Source organism: Littorina saxatilis, linkage group LG9 (assembly GCF_037325665.1).
Source record: "Littorina saxatilis isolate snail1 linkage group LG9, US_GU_Lsax_2.0, whole genome shotgun sequence".
Taxonomy (NCBI): domain Eukaryota; kingdom Metazoa; phylum Mollusca; class Gastropoda; order Littorinimorpha; family Littorinidae; genus Littorina; species Littorina saxatilis.
The window spans coordinates 8,810,326-8,833,135 of NC_090253.1; the positions used below are offsets into that span (position 1 = coordinate 8,810,326).

General features: G+C 37.4%; 1 protein-coding gene across 1 annotated transcript in view; it reads left to right on the forward strand.

The window, feature by feature from the left end:
- LOC138975205 (galectin-7-like) overlaps positions 1 to 22,810 on the forward strand; it is a 39,774-nt gene that overhangs the window by 2,269 nt on the left and 14,695 nt on the right. The window contains exons 2-3 of the mRNA XM_070347860.1: positions 5,079 to 5,164; positions 13,647 to 13,851. Of these exons, the coding sequence (XP_070203961.1) occupies positions 5,079 to 5,164; positions 13,647 to 13,851 (291 nt within the window). The remainder of the gene's footprint in view (positions 1 to 5,078; positions 5,165 to 13,646; positions 13,852 to 22,810) is intronic.

Genomic DNA, 22,810 nt, shown 5'->3' on the forward strand with positions numbered 1-22,810 from the left:
TAATTAATGAGTTTGGTCATTAAAAATCGGAAAATTGTAAAAAAAAATAAAAATTTGTAAAACGATCCAAATTTACGTTTATCTTATTTTCCATCATTTGCTGATTCCAAAAACATATAAATATGTTATATTTGGATTAAAAACAAGCTCTGAAAATTAAATATATAAAAATTATTATCAAATTTTTTTTTCGAAATCAATTTAAAAACACTTTCATCTTATTCCTTGTTGGTTCCTGATTCCAAAAACATATAGATATGATATGTTTGGATTAAAAACACGCTCAGAAAGTTAAAACGAAGAGAGGTACAGAAAAGCGTGCTATCCTTCTCAGCGCAACGAATACCCCTAGCTCTTCTTGTCAATTCCACGGGCAACTGCCTTTGCCACGGGCGGTGGAGTGACGATGCTACGAGTATACGGTCTTGCTGCGTTGCGTTGCGTTCAGTTTCATTCTGTGAGTTCGACAGCTACTTGACTAAATATTGTATTTTCGCCTTACGCGACTTGTTGATTTTCATTTAAATCCACTCTGGAGTCACAGTTTCTGTTTTATGATGAGTGATGTAGTTTGAAGTGTTGGTATTAAATGTTCAATGACAATCATTCTGTGCTGGTATTCCCATTTTCACCTGCAGGGTTATGAAATATATGGGGAGAAACTTGGTCAGTAAAATCATCTTCACACGTGAACTGAAAATTGTCTATGTTTAAAATTACAATGTATTTCGTGAACATACTTTGAGAATGCCCTTGCGTGATTTAAAACTGCCTGCTGTGAATACTGTTGTGATACTATGAATTTTCTTTTGAGAAAAACAAAAGAATGAAAAGCTTTTAACTAGCTTGTGAATGAGCCTCTTACTTCTATGTGGGGCTAGCTGCTTTGAACTATTTTTAATGCCTGAAAAGGATAGTGATGGAAATTACTAGTTTAATGTCAGGTGTGACATACTATTGATTGAACTATTTTGTTTATTAATCTGCAATTTTGTTACAACCTACTTTGTTTATTTGGTGACAAGCTAGTGGAAGGCACTTTTTAGTGCTTGAATAGTACTGTGATGCACATTATTTATCATTTCAGTCTAGTCGTACTCATGATTGCAACCAATAGTTCTTGTGAGCTTGTACAGTTATGTGATGTCTCTCAGTCTTTTTCCTTGAGGCAAACCATTTTTCCTTTGAACGACACATAGTTCAGTTTGACCATTTTTTTTCATTTTTGTGTTCTTGTTGTATGCAACTGCAAGCACCGAGCTGTCATGCTTTTTGTCTGATTTCAGACCATATTCTTTGGGCCATTTGTATGCTGAAGTAGTTTTGTTTTTCTGCCACTTCTGTCAGATTGTGTTTTTGCGGTGAGATTCATGTTCAAAATTTTAGACAAGTGTAACCGTGTGCCGAAACACTACGATCACCTCGGGAAGCGAAGTGCAATCAAACAGGATTGAAAATGTTAGGGCTAATTTCTTAGCCCTATAAAAACTGTTATGCAAACCCGAAGGTTTCCATGAACATACAGACAATCGGAAACTACCACACCCTATCACAAACAGATTTCCACAAACCACGGGTGTTGACTTTAAAGGCCAACAACTCGGGTGCAGAGTCTGCTGTGAAAGGAGCGGTAGCCTCCCCTGTCACAATCGCCCCCGTTTGAAATGAACTTCGTCCCGAAGTTCCGAACCGGGAGACCACTGTCCATCCCAAGTTCGCAGAATGGGAACAGCACGAACTCATTAATGACCAAACTCATTACCTGAACATATCATGCCGAGTCCCATCCCTGCTCGCAAGCGCCAGATGTAACCGTGTGCCGAAACACTACGATCACCTCGGGAAGCGAAGTGCAATCAAACAGGTTTGAAAGTTATGCAAACCCGAAGGTTTCCATGAACATACAGACAATCGGAAACTACCACACCCTATCACAAACAGATTTCCACAAACCACGGGTGTTGACTTTAAAGGCCAACAACTCGGGTGCAGAGTCTGCTGTGAAAGGAGCGGTAGCCTCCCCTGTCACACAAGATTAAAAGAATAATCCTGTTTCTTAAATGCATTCGTGTTCATTGGTTTGTAGACTATGTGTCACTTGCTGTCTAGTTTTTCAGTGAAATTGTAAATTGCAAACTAGCTGCAGTATCACACTTTGGTTTATGGGGATATGAAAAAGCTACATTAAAACCATTTCTTCCTCTCTCAGCACATAAAGTCAAAGCATGGTACAATCTTTTTTGTTCCATTTATACTTATGAAGAAAAGCACCATGTCATTTTCAAGTGCCCCCCGACGAAGTCAGTTTGTGCAAATGTAGGTGTCTTTGTTGACTTTTTCGATGTTGAACTTGTCGATCGTTCTTCCACATAGTTTAATCCATTTTCGGCACTTCTCTAAATCTCTCGAGGGTTTGGAAAACGGTACCCATCCAACACCGACCATGTGTGATCTCTCACGGTGTCTTAAATCACTTCCACACACGCCATAACAGCAATGTTTGTGCACCATCGTACAGCTCCACCATTCAAACAACGCGCAAAAGTGGCTGACTTTGCCCGAGGCACAGCGGGCCAAGGTCAAGGTCGCCTAGAATAGCCCAGGTGTAAAAGACCCTCTTGGCACATTCTAAACATGGATGGGTTCCGATTATACTTTGGGGCTATCAATTCAAATCTGATCACATTATATGCGGGACAAACAAGTAAATAATGAACTTCAGTTTCAAGTGTATTATCTGAACAGAAAGGGCACAGTCTGTTCACGTTATTCACATTGGGTTTATATTGTAAATAATGGTTATTTAAGGGTGACATACCAAATCTGAAACGTGCAAACATTCTCCTCAAATGAACATTTCTTATTTTATACTTAATCAATCAACCAATGAGTCTTATATCGCGCATATTCCGTGGGTACAGTTCTAGGCGCTCTGCAGTGATGCCGTGTGAGATGAAATTTTATACGGCCAGTAGATTGCAGCCATTTCGGCGCATATTTACCTCTCACGGCCTATTATTCCAAGTCACACGGGTATAGGTAGACAATTATTAACTGTGCCTAAGCAATTTTGCCAGGAAAGACCCTTTTGTCAATCGTGGGATTTTTAGCGTGCACACCCAATGTAGTGTATAAGGACTGCTTAAATGAAGAATACACATTATAAAACAAATGTGATTCCAGGGAACTATGCCATTCCTGTCAAAAGCAATCGACAAGTCTTTGGCAGAATTCTCTAACAAACGTGGAAATATCACCTGCACCAACACCTTGTGCTTCCCACACTTCACCAAAACCGTACTTGTACAAAACATTACGAACTTTACAACCCCATGTCGTGTAATGTTTACTTTGTATCGACAATAACATATTATACAGTTTGTTGGGGTACCTGTTGACATCCATTCGAGTTAAGCGACTTAAGAGAGAGAGAGATGAGAGAGAGAGAGAGAGAGAGAGAGGGAGAGACAGAGAGACAGAGAGAAAGAGAGAGAAAGAGAGAGAGACAATGACAAAGAGAGAGAGAGAGAGAGAGAGAGGGGGGGAGACAGAGAGAGACAGAGACATGGATAGTGAGAAAGAGAGAGAGAGAGAACGAACGAACAAAGAGAGAGAGAGAGAGAGAGAGAGAGAGAGAGACAATGACAATGACAATGACAATTCTTTATTTTACGAGGGTAACAGAATAAGCATTGGTATACTTTTTTGCATCTGGCCCTCGCCCTAAAGAGGGACTAAATCTACTATAATAACTACTACTACATACTTACATAATTAGTAAAACAGTATAAGTTTATGTACATAAGTGCATTATATGAAACATTGTAGTTTATAAATGTTCATGACAAGGTGCAAAGTAAAAATTTGCAAGTCAATTAGAGTCAGAATACTATATGCAATAGTACATCAACTCTGTAAGACAATGGATATTATGCAGAACATCATAATTTCGTGAACAAAACAATAAATCAAAAGTGAGTGACTGTGTCCCAAAGGACATAACAATCAAGAATATACTATTTTCATTAAATGGGATATATATTTGTTTTTGAAAGAATCTGTGCTGGTAGCTTCCCGTAAGGCATTCGGAAGAGCGTTCCAGAGACGGCCACCTGAATAAACTAGACTAGACTTAAATAAGTCTATCCTAGGAAGAGGAGTGTTAAATTTCATAAGGTGGTGTGAATTCTTCAAAGAGAACTTTGAACAAATGGTTTGGGGTAGAGTTTCGGATATGATTTTATGCATAAAGATTCCTTTGTTAAAAAGCAGTCTTGACTTTAGAGGTAAGATCCCTAAATGTATGTAGTCTAACTCTGTGAGGGTAGTGTGCTTTAGTAATACTACTTTTAGCGCTCTTTTATGTAATCTGCTGAGTGGTTTTAAGGAATTTTCACTTGCGGAGTCCCATAGAGTGGATGCGTAATCAATAACAGATTGAATATGAGCAATGAAGAATAACTTTCTGGTTTGGCAGTTCAGGAAGTGTTTAATTCTAGATAAGAGATACACTTTCTTAGACACCACTTTACTAAGTTGCTCTATGTGGGTTGACCAAGACAAGTTGTTATCGATATTAACACCCAGCAGTTTGTGATGGTCGACTTTTTCCACTATTTCACCATCTATCATTAAAGCAGGACCAGCTGAACAAATATTCTGGCGTTTTTGTCTTGTTGTTATGACCATATATTTGGTTTTCTTTGGGTTAAGAGACATATGGTTTAGTTCAGTCCACTCTGTCAACTGGTTTAAACTCCTTTGAAGTGATTCTGATAAGCGAGTTACATTTGTGTTGCTGGAGTGAATTGTGGTGTCATCTGCAAAAAGTTCACATACATTTTGAATATGTAGGGGGAGGTCATTAATGTATATAGAGAAGAGGAGGGGTCCTAAAACCGATCCTTGTGGTAGAGAGAGAGAGAGAGAGAGAGAGAGAGAGAGAGAGAGAGAGAGAGAGAGAGAGAGAGAGAGAGAGAGAGAGAGACTGCTAACTGACTGACTTACTGAGTACGATAGAGAGAATTCTTGATTCAATTAGTCCATGGGAAAGTGATGGTTTGTTTCTTGTGTTTCAGAGGTCACCGCCATTTCACCTCCCCCTCGACTGTGTTGGCATTGGAATGGTGCTTGACATCGATGGCAGACGTACTGAAAACGAGGCGTGAGGCATTCAACTTTTCAGTTTATTTAGTGGGGTTATTTTTGTTATCTTTCATACCTGAGAGAGACAACCGATGTCATAACAAAACCATACACTCACATGTTCGCCTCATTCTGGGAACACTTTTGCGCTTGCTGTTTCCCCTGGAAGAATGTCATGTAGGTTACACACCTCCGAATCCTGGGTAGCTAGCATATTTTCCCTAGGGTCGATTATCAGGAAACTCATAGCCTCAAGCGAGGTAATACCTGAACATCCACCCAAGGGAAATTAGTTCAGCTACTCAGGACTAGGCGTGTATCCTTATTATCCCTTGTCACTCACATTTTTATTTTTAAAAAACTAAACTTGTTCAACCCCAACCGGATTTGGCCTATTTTGTGCTTGCCAAAAGCTTCCGCGGACGAACGTCATATCACTGAATTCATGCGCAAAGTAAGTCCCCTTTTGACTGTATGACGAACGGCGTCATTCAACCTGCTTGTTTTTATTCATATTGCTTGAGAAAAGGAATGACATTGGTATTACATTTTAAGTCATTTTAAAATATATGTGTGCATGTTTGACTGCTTGCTTTATCTTTACCCGACTCCGTATACCAGGTGAAATGTATCTTTCGTAGGCTGAACTAATTTTTTTGTATGTCTTTTGCTTTTAGATTTGCCATTTTTTGTTACATCTTCAGGAAAAAAAATTATGATTCATATGGTAAAAAAAATCATTCATTTTTACATTGTATGCTCTGAACAACTGGATTGTCAAAACAGTTGGCTGGAAATCGCAAACAACTCCCAAAATCAAATGCACATAAGTGTTGTCAGTCAGTGATTAGAACAGGGTTTTGTTCCACAACACACTCCATTTTACCTATCTTACCAGTCTTGCAGTGATGCTATAGTAGGCCAAATGACGTACAATTTATGGTACTGGAACTATTGTTTTCAACATTTCAACGCGAAGATAAGTTTCAACGACCCCATTCTGACACGATGGCATGCATGGCTTGCAACCTTTGCTTCTGACAGAACGGGGTGGATGGTTTTTTTTCTTGAAAGCCATCGCTCATTGCAAACATTTGAGTAATTAGTTTCAGCTGTTAAATCTGCGTTAAACCTGAGTATCATTTTTAAAGTGATGTTTTCTCGATGCTTCCTATTTTTACCTTTTGATGGTTGTTACAGATCTCTTTTTTCTATTCAACTCTTTTTTGCATGTCACAAGTTACCTCTCACGCATATTCACGAAGTATTTGTGACCCTCCACCACGGAATGAGTCGCATGTCACCTTTGCATGATTTTCATATTTTTACATTTTCCTAAAGAGTTTTTTATGCTCTATCCAATGGTGAAAACCGTTTTAGAAAAGAGCTATAAGCCTGTGACTAAGGTGACCCTCACACTGCTACCAGACACTCCCCGGACTTATATTAAGCCTAGCGCAGAACCGCGCGAGGTGACATGCGACTCATTTCGTGGTGGAGGGTCACATTTGTTTGCATTTTTTTTATTATTATTTTTTTTTTATTCTCTTTTTGTGAAGTTTTTTTTTTTTATATGTATACACTGTGCATTACAGGACATCACCTAAACAAAGGGACAGAACCATACCACAGAAGAACACTTGAACAAATACAACATACATGTGGGTGGGGGTGGGGGGATGTTCAGGGCTTGGTGGTCGCCGTATCAAAAGGATTTAAGAAGGAAAAAACCTAAGGGTTACATCAAAATATGCATATACAGGCGCCAATCCTTGTAAAATGTATCTACTGTATTATTCACAACTGCATTATACTTTTCACAAATAAATCTTAGCTTAAAATTTCTACTAAATGTCTGAAAATGAGGGGTCTTTTTGTTCATTTTGGAAATATATACGTGATGTTTGGCACAGATTACTAACACATCAAAAGCTTTATCGGTGACTACATTGTTCGCAACTCCAAGAAGAACCAGTTCTTCAGACAGTTTTAAATTGTCACAATGGGTGCAGTTCACCTTTAGCCAATTTACAAATTCTATCCAAAAAGTCTGCACTTTATCACATTCCCAAAACATATATATGTAAAAGGGTTTCTTCATTTCTACCGCAAAAAGTACACAATGACGTATCCACAATTTTTCGCAAAAATAGAAACCGTTCTGTGGGCAAAATTCTGTACAATAATCGGTACTGGAACCATCTCAGACAAGTGTCTTTTGTTGTTTTAAAAACATATTGAAAAATAGCCTTCTTATCTAACAAACAGTCTAAAGATTCAGACCATTTTTCGATACATTTTGGGACCGTAACATGTTCAATCAGTTTTTTGTAAATAAGTTGTGTCTTACCTTTACAAATACATTTCCACACAATGGGCTCTGTCATAATAAAATGTTTATCAAATTCTAAGCCGATTTTTCTCTGATATTTTTTTAACAGCCTGGATTACACCTTGATACAATACAAAATCTCCTCGCACATTTGGATATTTAATTTTGAACGCATGATAGGATAAGTATCCATTTTGTCCCAAAATATGACCAATCTGAGCAATTCCATTGTCAATCCAGTTTTGAATGTACACTGTCTTTTTATCTCTGCGAATATTAACATTATAATGTAAACATTCTGATACAAAATCGTTAAAGGTTGTAGGTTCACATTTTCCATATAGTTTCATATAATGTTTAAAAACATCAGTCCAAAACGGGTTTTCCATTCTCTGCATCAAAACATTTGCAAATTCTTCTCCTCTCATATTAATTGTTATAACAGATGGACATGCTTTAAACAATAATCTTGATATTAATCCAGTAAGACCAACAACTCTTTTTAACCAAACAATTTTTAGAGATGACAGAAAACATTTCACGTCAACCATCTTTAATCCTCCATCTTCATAGGGTTGGGTGACCGTAGTTCTTTTAATTTTGTCTCTTTTTCCATCCCAAAGAAATTTGAAAAAAATATTATTTAGCTCCATCATAAACTGTTCGTCTGGATCAGGTAGATTCGTAAACAAATGTGTCAATTTGGAAATAGCCAGGGTTTTTAGGACTGTTATTTTACCAAAAGGTGTCAGGTTCCTTCTGGTCCATGAATTCAGAAGTTTTTGAACTTCCTTTAACTTATTTCTATAGTTAAGAAAAACAACCTCGGATACATTTACTGAAAAAATAACACCAAGTGCTTTAAAATTATCCGGGTTCCAGGTAAAGTTCATATCAGGCAAAAATCTTCTTTTGCAAAACTTTAAAGGTCCTAACCAAACTACAATTGTTTTATCATAATTCATTCTCAAACCTGATAGTGATGCAAAATGTTGTAACACTTTTATACTTTCGCAAAATGATTGCTCTGTACCATCAAGAAACAGACTGGTATCATCGGCGAATTGTGACAATAAAATATTTTCGCCAAGAATATTCATACCACAAATCTTTTTGTTCTGGCGTACCATAAGAGACAATATTTCGGCACAAATCAAAAATAAATAAGGTGACAGCGGATCCCCTTGCCGGGTGCCTCGACCTACATTAAACCATGCTGAATACCGACCATTAACTGAAACACAGGACTTAATTTTGCAATAAAAAGTAAAAATCCATCGTTTCATGTCATTTCCAAAGTTGAATTTGCTCAAAGATTTTTCAATAAATGACCAGGCAACACTGTCGAAAGCCTTTTCAAAGTCGACCATCAAAAGTAGGCCAGGTATATTATGTTTATTTGAGTAGAACAGGGTATCATATATTAATCTGACGTTTTCACCAATATATCTTCCTTTCAAGAAGCCTTTTTGATCATCATGAATCAAATTTGGTAAAACCCGTTTAAACCGTTCTGCGATGCACGTTGATGCAATCTTATAAACCGTATTTAACAAAGTAATTGGTCTCCAATTTTTCAAAAGTGTTTTATTTTTTCCTTCCTTTGGAATACATAGGCCTACTATAACGCCCTGTCTCTGAGTCACTGACATTTCTCCTTTCTCAAATCCACAATTTATAGACCGTAACATAAACTTTTCTTAGTCGGAATAGAAAAACTTGAAGAATTCCGCAGTGTACCCATCTGATCCTGGGCTTTTGTCGTTGTTTAATTTTTTCACAGCTTTGAGTAGCTCACATTGAGTAAGTCTACCTTCCAATTGTTTACTCTCAGCATCTGTTAATACAGGATGAGCCAGGTTTTCATCAATCTCTTGATTTACCAGTTCGGCTTCTCTTGAAGTATATAACTCCTCTTAAAAAGTCTGTGCTTCTTTAACAATCAAAGCATTATCATGAATAACTTCACCATCATCTTTCTGCAAAAAACACATGGATTTCTCAACAAACTGTCTTTTCTCCAAATTACAAAAATATTTTGTATTTTTTTCCCCTTCTCCAATCCACTTAGCACGGGATCTAATTATCATACCATCCACTTTTTTCTGCCTTATTTGAATTAACTCCTGTCGTGTTTACTCTAAAAGTTGTATATTATACACTGTCAAATTACTTTCCAAAATGTAAATTTGAGAAAGAGTATCTTTTTTCTTTTCTGTTATTTTCCCCTTTTTTATATGAGGAATATGAAATTCATCTACCATTTTTTTTCTAATGTGTTCACACAATCCTAGGACATTTTATAGGCCAGCATCAAGCAGTTACTGAAACGTGGCCCTTTTTCTTGTATTTCATCCAAAATAAACATCGTTAACACTGGAAAATGGTACACCTCATCGTTGGACATGCTATTGCATCGTTGCACTACAGAATAAGTAGGCAACATTGACTATTTTTGATAGAACTTTTTTTTTTCTACTCGCCAAAATGGGGGCAAAATACCAAGCAGTTCTGTTGCATACGGAAGGAAAATGTATGTCCTTTTTAACGAGTTAATTGGTTTTCACACAGATAGCCTCATGTCAAAGATACACACCAAAATGACGTTTGTTGTATGACCATTCTAAACATTGTCTTCACTCAACGTTGAACATTTTACCAAGTTTTCTGCTTGCGTGTAATCAGCAGACATCTTGGTAAAATGTTTCAACGATGAATGAAGACAGTGCCATTTAGCGTTAAAGTTGTACATGTACACGAAAGCTAGTGTGTGTGTGTGTGTGTGTGTATGTGTGTGTGTGTGTGTGTGTGTGTGTGTGTGTGTGTGTGTGTGTGTGTGTGTGTGTCTGTGTTTTCATTGTTTTGAGAATGTCTTTGATGACGTCATATCCAGCTTTTTGTGAAAGTTGAGGCGGCACTGTCACACGCTCATTATTCGATCAAAAATAATGATTGAAAATTTGGTTAAATGCACAGTAAGCCTCCCGTAAACCATCACAGATACTGTCAGGCTTTTACACACAGTACAAACACCCTTTCATTTAAACACTCACCGCTTGAGAACATCCTAGGTGCCCTCCGTAAAGAGCGAGCAATTTTCAAAGAACTTATTTTTGCGTGGTTTTTTTTTACCTCTGAGCCATCGTGAACCCGTGTGATCCAGTTTCCCTTTTTCACAATGTAGTCGTCAGTTAGTAATTTGAATGCGACTCGATGTGAGCTTATCTGCAATAGCACGTTATTATGTACCTCTGACTATGCACGAAACAAACGGCTGTGGTTCACAAGAACTCTAGCGATGGCTTTTGACTGTTCAGAGGAACTGGCGATAGGCATAAACCGTCGTCTGCTACGAGAACCACGACCTTGCGTGACCCTGCTTCCGGGCGTTTCTTTTTTCAAACTTTCAAAACTTCGAATTGTACTGATCTTGTCTTGATGAAAAAAGAATTATTTTATGATTTAAGAATGTTTGTGTAACAAGCTGTCAATTTATTATTTAGATTTTAAAAGTTAGGTCTAGCGCCAAAACGCACCACGGTCCGATTGTGTGAGGAGACAATCCGCAAAATTAATTCTTTAAAAATTGCTCGCTCTTTACGTAGGGCACCTAGGATGTTCCCGTTTGGTGAGCGTTCAAATGGAAGGGTGTTTGTACTGTGTGTAAAAGCCTGACAGTATCTGTGATGGTTTACGGGAGGCTTACTGTGCCTTTAAGCAATTTTCGACGAAGCCCAGACTTTGGATTTGCATTTCAGCTTGGAGGCTTCAACATCAAATAATGAGCTTGGTCATTAAAAATGAAAATGAAAATTAATAAGAGTGATTGAGCTTTGATAGACATTCAGCCAATATTTAATACATACACATTCACAAAACCAGTGAAGAGGCCTTCACGAATCACTATAAAAAGCCCCCTGTACTTCAAAATAACATGATACAACTTATCGTGCAAGTCAGACAAATTCAAATAATTATGCTTTAGATTTATCTGTTTCGGGTTGATGAGAACATTATTTTAAGTTTTTGCTGTGGACAGAAACTAGTCCGTTTAAGTCGTCAAATTTAGAGTGAACGCTACCGAAAGTGCAAAAAAGAGAAAAAGCCTAATAGTTTTTAGGTTTGTGTTTCTGCAATTGTTTGACATGTTTTGACATGTGCAAATTATCCAGAAAGGGTGAATACAGCGAATAAAACAATTTAAGCGCTCTAGCGCCGTTAGTGAGTCAGAGAACCATTTTAAGAATAACCCTGGAATGATCTTAGAAATTCTGATAAAGTACAAAAACTTGCATTGTTTCTGAAAAGTATGTATAGTGCGTAAAATATCTATCATATCCAGAATATAAAATCTGTTACAAGAGAATGTAAAAGAGAATGAGCACAGAAGAATACAGACAGAGTATAAGGTGCCCTATCCGAAAAAAGAACAAAATCTAAAAGTTTTACACTCGTTGCTTTTTCAAATATTAAAAAGCTCGCTTTCGCATTTCAGCATATTTGAAGAAAAAAAACCTGATGTAAATTTGGTAGCATACAGTAAGCCACGCAGTATTCTCTTTGTATAAAATACACAATGTTATTCCTAATGGTAATGGCCGTTGTATTATTATAGATGTTGAGTCGAATGATTTAAGAGTCTCTCTTGTTAATATATATTGTGCTAGGTGTGAAGATCACCTTGAATGTTTTGATAAAATAATGTGACAAGTTCAAAGAAAATGAATTGATTTGAATCATATGGAATGTGATTTTGGACAGAAAGTTGGATGCACAATATTATGAAAGTAATGTGAAAAATTAAAGATTCGATGTTAAGATAGGACTTGATTGATGCATTGCCTTCTGTTTCACCATAATTAACATCGGCCTCCGTCCTCGGTCGGTAAAGATGAAACAGAAGACGGTATGCTCCGCTCAAAAAGCTGGTCTGTCAACAACGCACCAAACAATAACAATATAATACACCTTGGACGAATCTGTTTTGTCTGGTGCATCGTGCATTGTTATATCTGAGAGCAGTGAGCCAGTTTTGCATTTGCTTGATTCAGGAATTGATTTTCTTAAATCCAAAGGAAGGCGGGGGGGGGGGGGGGGGGGGGGTAGTCAGTTTTAGTGCACTTGGAAAACACGATGAAGCAAAGAGGCTCTAAAAATTGACGTCTTTGTTGATTCATTTTAAGATTTAAAAATGATGCTACTCGTTTTTATGTCAAACTTTGTCATGGAGTTCCGTTTTCCTTCTTATCCCCAACAGTTCTTTTTACATATTTTCAATAAATGTATTTGACGACGTCATGTCCGGCTACTTTTATGTGAAAGTTGAGGCGGCACTGTCACGCCATCTTTTTTCGATCAAATTGATTGCAATTTGGGTCAAGCAATCTTCGACGAACCCTGGACTAAGGGATTGCATTTTAGCGTGGAAGCTTCATATTTGATTGATGAGTTTGGTCATTACAAATCTCAAAATTGAAGTTAAAATGTTCTTTTTTGTTGTCATTTCCTGATTCCAAAAACAAATAGATATGCTACGTTTGGATTAAAAACAAGCTCAGAAAGTTAAAAAGAATATAGAAAAGCACAGTTCCCTGTGATGTGCTATACGCTAGTGATTATGCTGGCTTGTCACGTTCCTGTGCGTGAACGTTCCGCGGGGTATGCAATTGACAAAGCTTTTGAGTATTGTCTAAATAAATAAAAAAATGCGTTGCGTTCAATTTCATTCTGTGAGTTCTACGGTTTGACTAAATGTATTAATTTCACGCTTAACGCGACTCGTTTAATTTAGTTTGCATTTAATTATTTTATGTTCTAACATCACGACGCAAGTGGCCTTTTTTACGATGTATTAACCGGTACACCTTTAATGCCAGTATGAGCTCCCAAAGGGGTGACATACCTGAAGGACATGAGTGAACAGGCTCGTTTCGCTGCTTCTGTCCGAGTCGCTCCTTATCCCAAAATACGATTTAGCTCAGGCAAACATTAGGAACATCTTTAAGAGTAAGTCTTACTTGTGCATAAACGAATACTGGTTGTCTTAAGGGATATCCGATATGAAGATTTTAGCGATGCCGTGACCCACATTCACTGGATATCCGATATGAAGGTTTTAGCGATACCGTGACCCACATTCACTGGATATGTATTTTGATATTGTCTGCAGGTTTTCCATCAACCTCTCGTCTGCGCCGGACCTTTCCAAGGACGTCTTCATTCACTTCAGTCCACGTCCACAACAGAACAAAATTGTGCTGAACACAATGAAAGATGGCAAGTGGTGTAAAGAGGAAAGCATTCCCTGGTATGACATGTTTGATATAAACATCGATTTCAAACTCAGACTCACAGCGGCACAAAACGGCTATGAGGTTTGTATAAAAATGCCTGTTAAATAGACTGAATGTGCTGCATTCTTGAACACATGATGCAAATAAACATACTCAAAATCTTAACGCCGATGGATGTTACACTTAACTTTCTCAGTCCCTTTTGCAGCATCATAACGAATTTGTCTAGTTTTTCTAACACATGATCTAAATCGACAATAATATATTGGAACACCCTCTTTTTTGTGACCTTGAGACAGTATAGTAATAGTCATGTTAAGTAACAACCGAACAGATTGTTCAGTTTAAATATCAGTACTATCTAAGCTGAACTTGTTTTAATTTTATATTTCATTTATTACTTTTCAATTTTCTTTTTCATTACATTTATATATTTTTAAAATAAATGGTCACACTTTTTATTAATAAAATTTACAAAATCAAAATAAATAAAGAAAATATATAACAATCTTAAATAACTTCAAAATAAATATCAATTTATTTATCTTATAACTTCCAATTACAACTTTTTATTTTTTATCCAAGCGGAGCGCGGGCGAAGCCCGCGCGTAGCGAGGTAGTTTTTTTTTTCATCTCCCAGCACTGAAAATTTTTTTGCCAAGTGGTGTCTGTCTGTGAACATTGTTCTAGAATTCATCTTTTAGCACAATATTAGCGACACTGTTTGGACAATTCTATTAAAATTAGGCGTACAAACTGATTTTGTTTCGGGGAATCCTCTCAGAGGATCAGAATTTTCATATAATATCATCGGAAGCTGTTACAACGGGAAAATGTGAAACTTTTGTCACTTTTTAACATGGAATTTCATCTTTGAGCGTTTCAAGCGGACTTTAATAAAATAGTTATTTGCGAATTAAGCAGCGGAAGACACTCACCGGTTCAACATGTGTATGGTCATTAAACCTCAAAACATTTCAGTAAGTGGTTTAGACAAACACCTCCGACATGTGAGGGTGACTGGTTTGTAGCTGAAGAGTTTTTTTCTAAAGTGTGTTCTAAATACAAATGACGTACTGGTAATGATGTAATGAGTTGTTCTAATCTTGTTCTTGGAACTCTTGCTGTTCCAAGCTTGTTCTTAGCAAGTCTTGGTGACGAGAACAAAGACTATCAATGAAATCTTTAGAAATAACCTCTGACAACGACGACGATGACGACGACGACGACGATAACAACAACAACAACAAATGACATCGACCACCACGACGACGACGACGACGACAACAACAACAACAACAACAACAACAACAACAACAACAACAACACGAGAACAACAACAATCACGACAACGAACATGACAACAACAACACCAACAACTACGACGACAACTACAACGACTGGGTTATGATGACATCACCAATGATTTAAAGGCCGTTAAAAAATCGTTAAATCCTATTTCTTCACTGATTCTTATGAAATTTTAAAGGTAGGTTTGTTGTCCCCAACTTATTTTCACTCCATACTTTTCCAGAAGAAAAACATAATTTTGGCAGTTAAAAACCGTTAAATTTCAATTCTTCACCGATATTTATGAAATTTTGTGGGTAGGTTCGTTGTCCCCAACTGATTTTCACTCTATACTTTTCCAGAAGAAAGACATAATTTTGGCAGTTAAAAAACGTTAAATTTCAATTCTTCACCTATCTTTATGAAATTTAGTGGGTGGGTCCGTTGTCCCAAACTGAATTTTAAGACATACTTTTCCAGACAAAAAACCTTATTTTTGGCAGTTAAAAACCGTTAAATCTCAATTCTTCATCGATATTTATGAAATTTTGTGGGTAGGTTCGTTGTCCCCAACTGATTTTCACTCCATACTTTTCCAGAAGAAAAACATAATTTTGGCAGTTAAAAACCGTTACATTTAAATTTTCACCTATCTTTATGAAATTTAGTGGGTGGGTCCGTTGTCCCAAACTGAATTTCAAGACAAACTATTCCAGTCAAAAAAACTTATTTTTGGCAGTTAAAAACCGTTAAGTCTCAATTCTACACCGATATTTATGACATTTTGTGGGTAGGTTTGTTGTCAGATTTGACATGATGGCAGAATTGAAAGTGTGAGATATCCTGATGTTTCACAATTTATGCTGCATAATTCAGCCCCATAGGCGCTTGAATTTTAGGTGGAGTTGGGTTTTTTTTCAGCCCAAACCAGTAACCCCCACATGGTTTTCATGTCCCTTTCTGAGAGACTTCAAGAAGTTTCAATTTGACGTCATGATTAGCCTGCCGCATTAGCAAGTATGAAAACACGTCATCGATGACACATTTTAAAACACACAGAGAGAGAGAGAGAGAGAGAGAGAGAGAGAGAGAGAGAGAGAGAGAGAGAGAGAGAGAGAGAGAGAGAGAGAGAGAGAGAGAGAGAAAATCATGTACACACAGATGGACGACTTCGCTTGGGGTATGTACTGCCCGGCAGTACACATCTACTTTATCCCAGCACTGAAAATTTTTTTGCCAAGTGGTGTCTGTCTGTGAACATTGTTCTAGAATTCATCTTTTAGCACAATATTAGCGACACTGTTTGGACAATTCTATTAAAATTAGGCGTACAAACTGATTTTGTTTCGGGGAATCCTCTCAGAGGATCAGAATTTTCATATAATATCATCGGAAGCTGTTACAACGGGAAAATGTGAAACTTTTGTCACTTTTTAACATGGAATTTCATCTTTGAGCGTTTCAAGCGGACTTTAATAAAATAGTTATTTGCGAATTAAGCAGCGGAAGACACTCACCGGTTCAACATGTGTATGGTCATTAAACCTCAAAACATTTCAGTAAGTGGTTTAGACAAACACCTCCGACATGTGAGGGTGACTGGTTTGTAGCTGAAGAGTTTTTTTCTAAAGTGTGTTCTAAATACAAATGACGTACTGGTAATGATGTAATGAGTTGTTCTAATCTTGTTCTTGGAACTCTTGCTGTTCCAAGCTTGTTCTTAGCAAGTCTTGGTGACGAGAACAAAGACTATCAATGAAATCTTTAGAAATAACCTCTGACAACGACGACGATGACGACGACGACGACGATAACAACAACAACAACAAATGACATCGACGACGACGACAACAACAACAACAACAACAACAACAACAACAACAAAAACAACAACACGAGAACAACAACAATCACGACAACGAACATGACAACAACAACACCAACAACTACGACGACAACTACAACGACTGGGTTATGATGACATCACCAATGATTTAAAGGCCGTTAAAAAATCGTTAAATCCTATTTCTTCACTGATTCTTATGAAATTTTAAAGGTAGGTTTGTTGTCCCCAACTTATTTTCACTCCATACTTTTCCAGAAGAAAAACATAATTTTGGCAGTTAAAAACCGTTAAATTTCAATTCTTCACCGATATTTATGAAATTTTGTGGGTAGGTTCGTTGTCCCCAACTGATTTTCACTCTATACTTTTCCAGAAGAAAGACATAATTTTGGCAGTTAAAAAACGTTAAATTTCAATTCTTCACCTATCTTTATGAAATTTAGTGGGTGGGTCCGTTGTCCCAAACTGAATTTTAAGACATACTTTTCCAGACAAAAAACCTTATTTTTGGCAGTTAAAAACCGTTAAATCTCAATTCTTCATCGATATTTATGAAATTTTGTGGGTAGGTTCGTTGTCCCCAACTGATTTTCACTCCATACTTTTCCAGAAGAAAAACATAATTTTGGCAGTTAAAAACCGTTACATTTAAATTTTCACCTATCTTTATGAAATTTAGTGGGTGGGTCCGTTGTCCCAAACTGAATTTCAAGACAAACTATTCCAGTCAAAAAAACTTATTTTTGGCAGTTAAAAACCGTTAAGTCTCAATTCTACACCGATATTTATGACATTTTGTGGGTAGGTTTGTTGTCAGATTTGACATGATGGCAGAATTGAAAGTGTGAGATATCCTGATGTTTCACAATTTATGCTGCATAATTCAGCCCCATAGGCGCTTGAATTTTAGGTGGAGTTGGGTTTTTTTCAGCCCAAACCAGTAACCCCCACATGGTTTTCATGTCCCTTTCTGAGAGACTTCAAGAAGTTTCAATTTGACGTCATGATTAGCCTGCCGCATTAGCAAGTATGAAAACACGTCATCGATGACACATTTTAAGACAGAGAGAGAGAGAGAGAGAGAGAGAGAGAGAGAGAGAGAGAGAGAGAGAGAGAGAGAGAGAGAGAGAGAGAGAATCATGTACACACAGATGGACGACTTCGCTTGGGGTATGTACTGCCCGGCAGTACACATCTACTTTATCCCAGCACTGAAAATTTTTTTGCCAAGTGGTGTCTGTCTGTGAACATTGTTCTAGAATTCATCTTTTAGCACAATATTAGCGACACTGTTTGGACAATTCTATTAAAATTAGGCGTACAAACTAATTTTGTTTCGGGGAATCCTCTCAGAGGATCAGAATTTTCATATAATATCATCGGAAGCTGTTACAACGGGAAAATGTGAAACTTTTGTCACTTTTTAACATGGAATTTCATCTTTGAGCGTTTCAAGCGGACTTTAATAAAATAGTTATTTGCGAATTAAGCAGCGGAAGACACTCACCGGTTCAACATGTGTATGGTCATTAAACCTCAAAACATTTCAGTAAGTGGTTTAGACAAACACCTCCGACATGTGAGGGTGACTGGTTTGTAGCTGAAGAGTTTTTTTCTAAAGTGTGTTCTAAATACAAATGACGTACTGGTAATGATGTAATGAGTTGTTCTAATCTTGTTCTTGGAACTCTTGCTGTTCCAAGCTTGTTCTTAGCAAGTCTTGGTGACGAGAACAAAGACTATCAATGAAATCTTTAGAAATAACCTCTGACAACGACGACGATGACGACGACGACGACGATAACAACAACAACAACAAATGACATCGACGACGACGACGACAACAACAACAACAACAACAACAACAACAACAAAAACAACAACACGAGAACAACAACAATCACGACAACGAACATGACAACAACAACACCAACAACTACGACGACAACTACAACGACTGGGTTATGATGACATCACCAATGATTTAAAGGCCGTTAAAAAATCGTTAAATCCTATTTCTTCACTGATTCTTATGAAATTTTAAAGGTAGGTTTGTTGTCCCCAACTTATTTTCACTCCATACTTTTCCAGAAGAAAAACATAATTTTGGCAGTTAAAAACCGTTAAATTTCAATTCTTCACCGATATTTATGAAATTTTGTGGGTAGGTTCGTTGTCCCCAACTGATTTTCACTCTATACTTTTCCAGAAGAAAGACATAATTTTGGCAGTTAAAAAACGTTAAATTTCAATTCTTCACCTATCTTTATGAAATTTAGTGGGTGGGTCCGTTGTCCCAAACTGAATTTTAAGACATACTTTTCCAGACAAAAAACCTTATTTTTGGCAGTTAAAAACCGTTAAATCTCAATTCTTCATCGATATTTATGAAATTTTGTGGGTAGGTTCGTTGTCCCCAACTGATTTTCACTCCATACTTTTCCAGAAGAAAAACATAATTTTGGCAGTTAAAAACCGTTACATTTAAATTTTCACCTATCTTTATGAAATTTAGTGGGTGGGTCCGTTGTCCCAAACTGAATTTCAAGACAAACTATTCCAGTCAAAAAACCTTATTTTTGGCAGTTAAAAACCGTTAAGTCTCAATTCTACACCGATATTTATGACATTTTGTGGGTAGGTTTGTTGTCAGATTTGACATGATGGCAGAATTGAAAGTGTGAGATATCCTGATGTTTCACAATTTATGCTGCATAATTCAGCCCCATAGGCGCTTGAATTTTAGGTGGAGTTGGGTTTTTTTTCAGCCCAAACCAGTAACCCCCACATGGTTTTCATGTCCCTTTCTGAGAGACTTCAAGAAGTTTCAATTTGACGTCATGATTAGCCTGCCGCATTAGCAAGTATGAAAACACGTCATCGATGACACATTTTAAGACACAGAGAGAGAGAGAGAGAGAGAGAGAGAGAGAGAGAGAGAGAGAGAGAGAGAGAGAGAGAGAGAGAGAGAGAGAGAGAATCATGTACACACAGATGGACGACTTCGCTTGGGGTATGTACTGCCCGGCAGTACACATCTACTTTATTATTATGATTATTTAAGTTATTGAGACATCACAGTGTGCTAAGAGATTTATAGAGCAAATCAAGAAAAATAATAATTATTTTTCAGAGTTGCTTTATACATCTCTGAGCGCACTATGATTGTTTCAATAACGATATTGTCAGTAGCAACAATAGATTAGAACGTTTGACAAGGCACATTTTTCTGCGGGCGTTTGGATAAATTGTGTCAGACAAGTCGAGTTAGATCTACTTTTGTGTGTGTGTCAGCTTTGCACATTTCGGGGGTATTGACGGTTTCATCTCGGACCATGCATTTTACGATTTGATTACCCTCTGCACCGTTTTATCGATTAGCAACTAACAGTCTGAGTTACAGTTATACAAAAGTTACCCCTGAGCATACAGTTTCACTTTAGTTTTCAGTTAGTTATTGGTAAAAAAAAAAAAAAAAAAAAACATGTACCGGAATATATACTCCCAAAAAATGAACGACCCCAATGCAATTGAGTTACGTCCCCTGATGTCAAACGACCCAAAGTGACATTTTGGTTCCCTCATTCGCAAAAAATAAAGTTGGCAGGTTATTTCTCGCAATGTGCCTGCATTTATCTGGGAGGTTGGCGCTATAATTAAATGGTAAGAATGTTTTGAAGCCTTCGTGTGTTCTGTTTACATCTTAGTTGTCTTGAAATATGCGAAAACCGTTCATTTCATTACTGAACTGACGTTCAGTGTCGTCTGCTACATCTACGAGTAGGATAGGGTTTTTTTTCAGGAGATCAGACTCTTTTTGTTGTCCCATCAGCGGGTACTATTTCGGAAGGGTTTTTATTTTTATTGTGATGTCGCCAACTGCAAACTTATAACCCTTTCACTCGCCCTCTCTCTTTCTTAATAACTTTCTTTTTCTTCCGTCTGCGTGCTTGTTTGGAATTTGTTATACAATATGTTTTTTCAGTTACACGCAAAATAGACATTGTTTTTATACTGGACATTCTTTTTCCTTTTACAATTACTTCTCCTTCTTTCTCTCTATCTCTCTCTCTCTCTCTCTCTCTCTCTCTCTCTCTCTCTCTCTCTCTCTCTCTCTCTCTCTCTCTCTCTCTCTCTCTGTGACGATTCTTCTCTTCTTTTAAGTGGAAAGTCTGTTCCAGTAATAGAGTCCTCCCTTCAAACAGCTTTAAACGATGTAAATAACTGGTGTAGTGCTAATGCTATGCTTGTCCATCCAATAAAAACTAAAAGTATGGTAATTGCAACCAGACAAAAACACCAGATTTCTCCACTCAAACTAAATCTTACTATTGGTACGCAATCAATTGAACAAGTTCAACAGCATCGCGTTTTAGGGGTAATTATTGATTGTGAATTCAAGTGGCAGGCACAATTACAGCATATTTGCAAGAAAGTAGCCAAGAACGTTTTCCTCCTATCCAAGTTGAAGCAATTTACGGACAGAAGGACTCTGGAAATGTTCCACCATGCTCATGTAATGCCTCACATTAATTATGTTTCGACGCTCTGGGATGGACATCACGTCCACTTGAAAACGTTAGACTCTCTCTATCGTCGCTCGGCCAAACTCATCGTAAAGGATAATGCCTCAACAGATATGAAATTAAAAATGCTTAACTTTCTTTCACTGGAAAAGCATCTCAAGTTAAACAAAGCCATTTTCTTGCATACATTGAATTACGGTCAAGTGCCGATTTACATTACAGCATTATTTAATAAAGCTACCCACAGATATGGGTCGGTCAACTTGATCCCACCAATTCCACGAATTGACCTGTATAAGCCCAGTCTTGCTTTTTCGGGTACTTCAGTTTGAAATTCACTTCCATCATCCTTTAAGCACTTAAAATCATTAAAAAGTTTTAAAAAATGTGTTAAAAACCACTTAATGTCTGAGTAGTTTAACGCCTTTTGATTTACCACACTTAGTATTACGTCAAAGATATGCTGTGCATTGTATATTCTGAACATATTTTTGTTGTACTATTGCTACATGTTCGATTGCTACCAGCTTGTATTTATAATTACCTGCATAGTATGCATTTAATTTTATGAATATTAACCACTTATGTATGCTCTTCATGCCTCATCTTCATCATCATCATTATCATCATCATCATCATCATCATCGTCATCATCATCGTCATCTTTATTATCACGTGCTGAAGTTTTTCGACCTCCTTAATTTTCTTAATTTTTAAATTTAAATTTTTTAATTATATAATTGTGTGTCTACGCGTCCCAAGGACAGATTGTAAGAAAAGGCGTAGCTTTAAATCTTAATCCTTGTTAGGCCAAAAAAAATTAAAAAAAGTCTGTTTACGGTAACATAGGGTGAAAAAATATTTTTTTCTGGGGGGGCCTTAAATAAAGTTCAATTCAATTCAATTATCTCCCTCTCTCTCTCTCTCTCTCTCTCTCTCTCTCTCTCTCTCTCTCTCTCTCTCTCTCTCTCTCTCTCTCTCTCCCCCCCTCTCTCTCTCTCCCTCTCTGTCTCTCTCTCCCTCCATCCCTCTCCCCCTCTGTCTCTCGCACTCTTCCTCTCCGTGCCCTCCCTCTCTATTTCTTCCCTCCCCCTCTCTCCCCCCCACTCCATCCATATCTCCCCCTCTCTCTCCATCAGTCTCCTCTTGCTCACCCTCTCTCTCTCTCTCTCTCTCTCTCTCTCTCTCTCTCTCTCTCTCTCTCTCTCTCTCTCTCTCTCTCTCTCTATTCCCCTCCTCTCACCTCTCACTCTCTGTCTAAAGTGTATTGCACCGTTAATGGAAAATAGTCGTTCACTCGCAGATTGACATTTATTTGGTGTTTACAGTTTCTTCTTTTGCTTACTGAGAGTAGGACAATTCATTTCAGTATTGAACT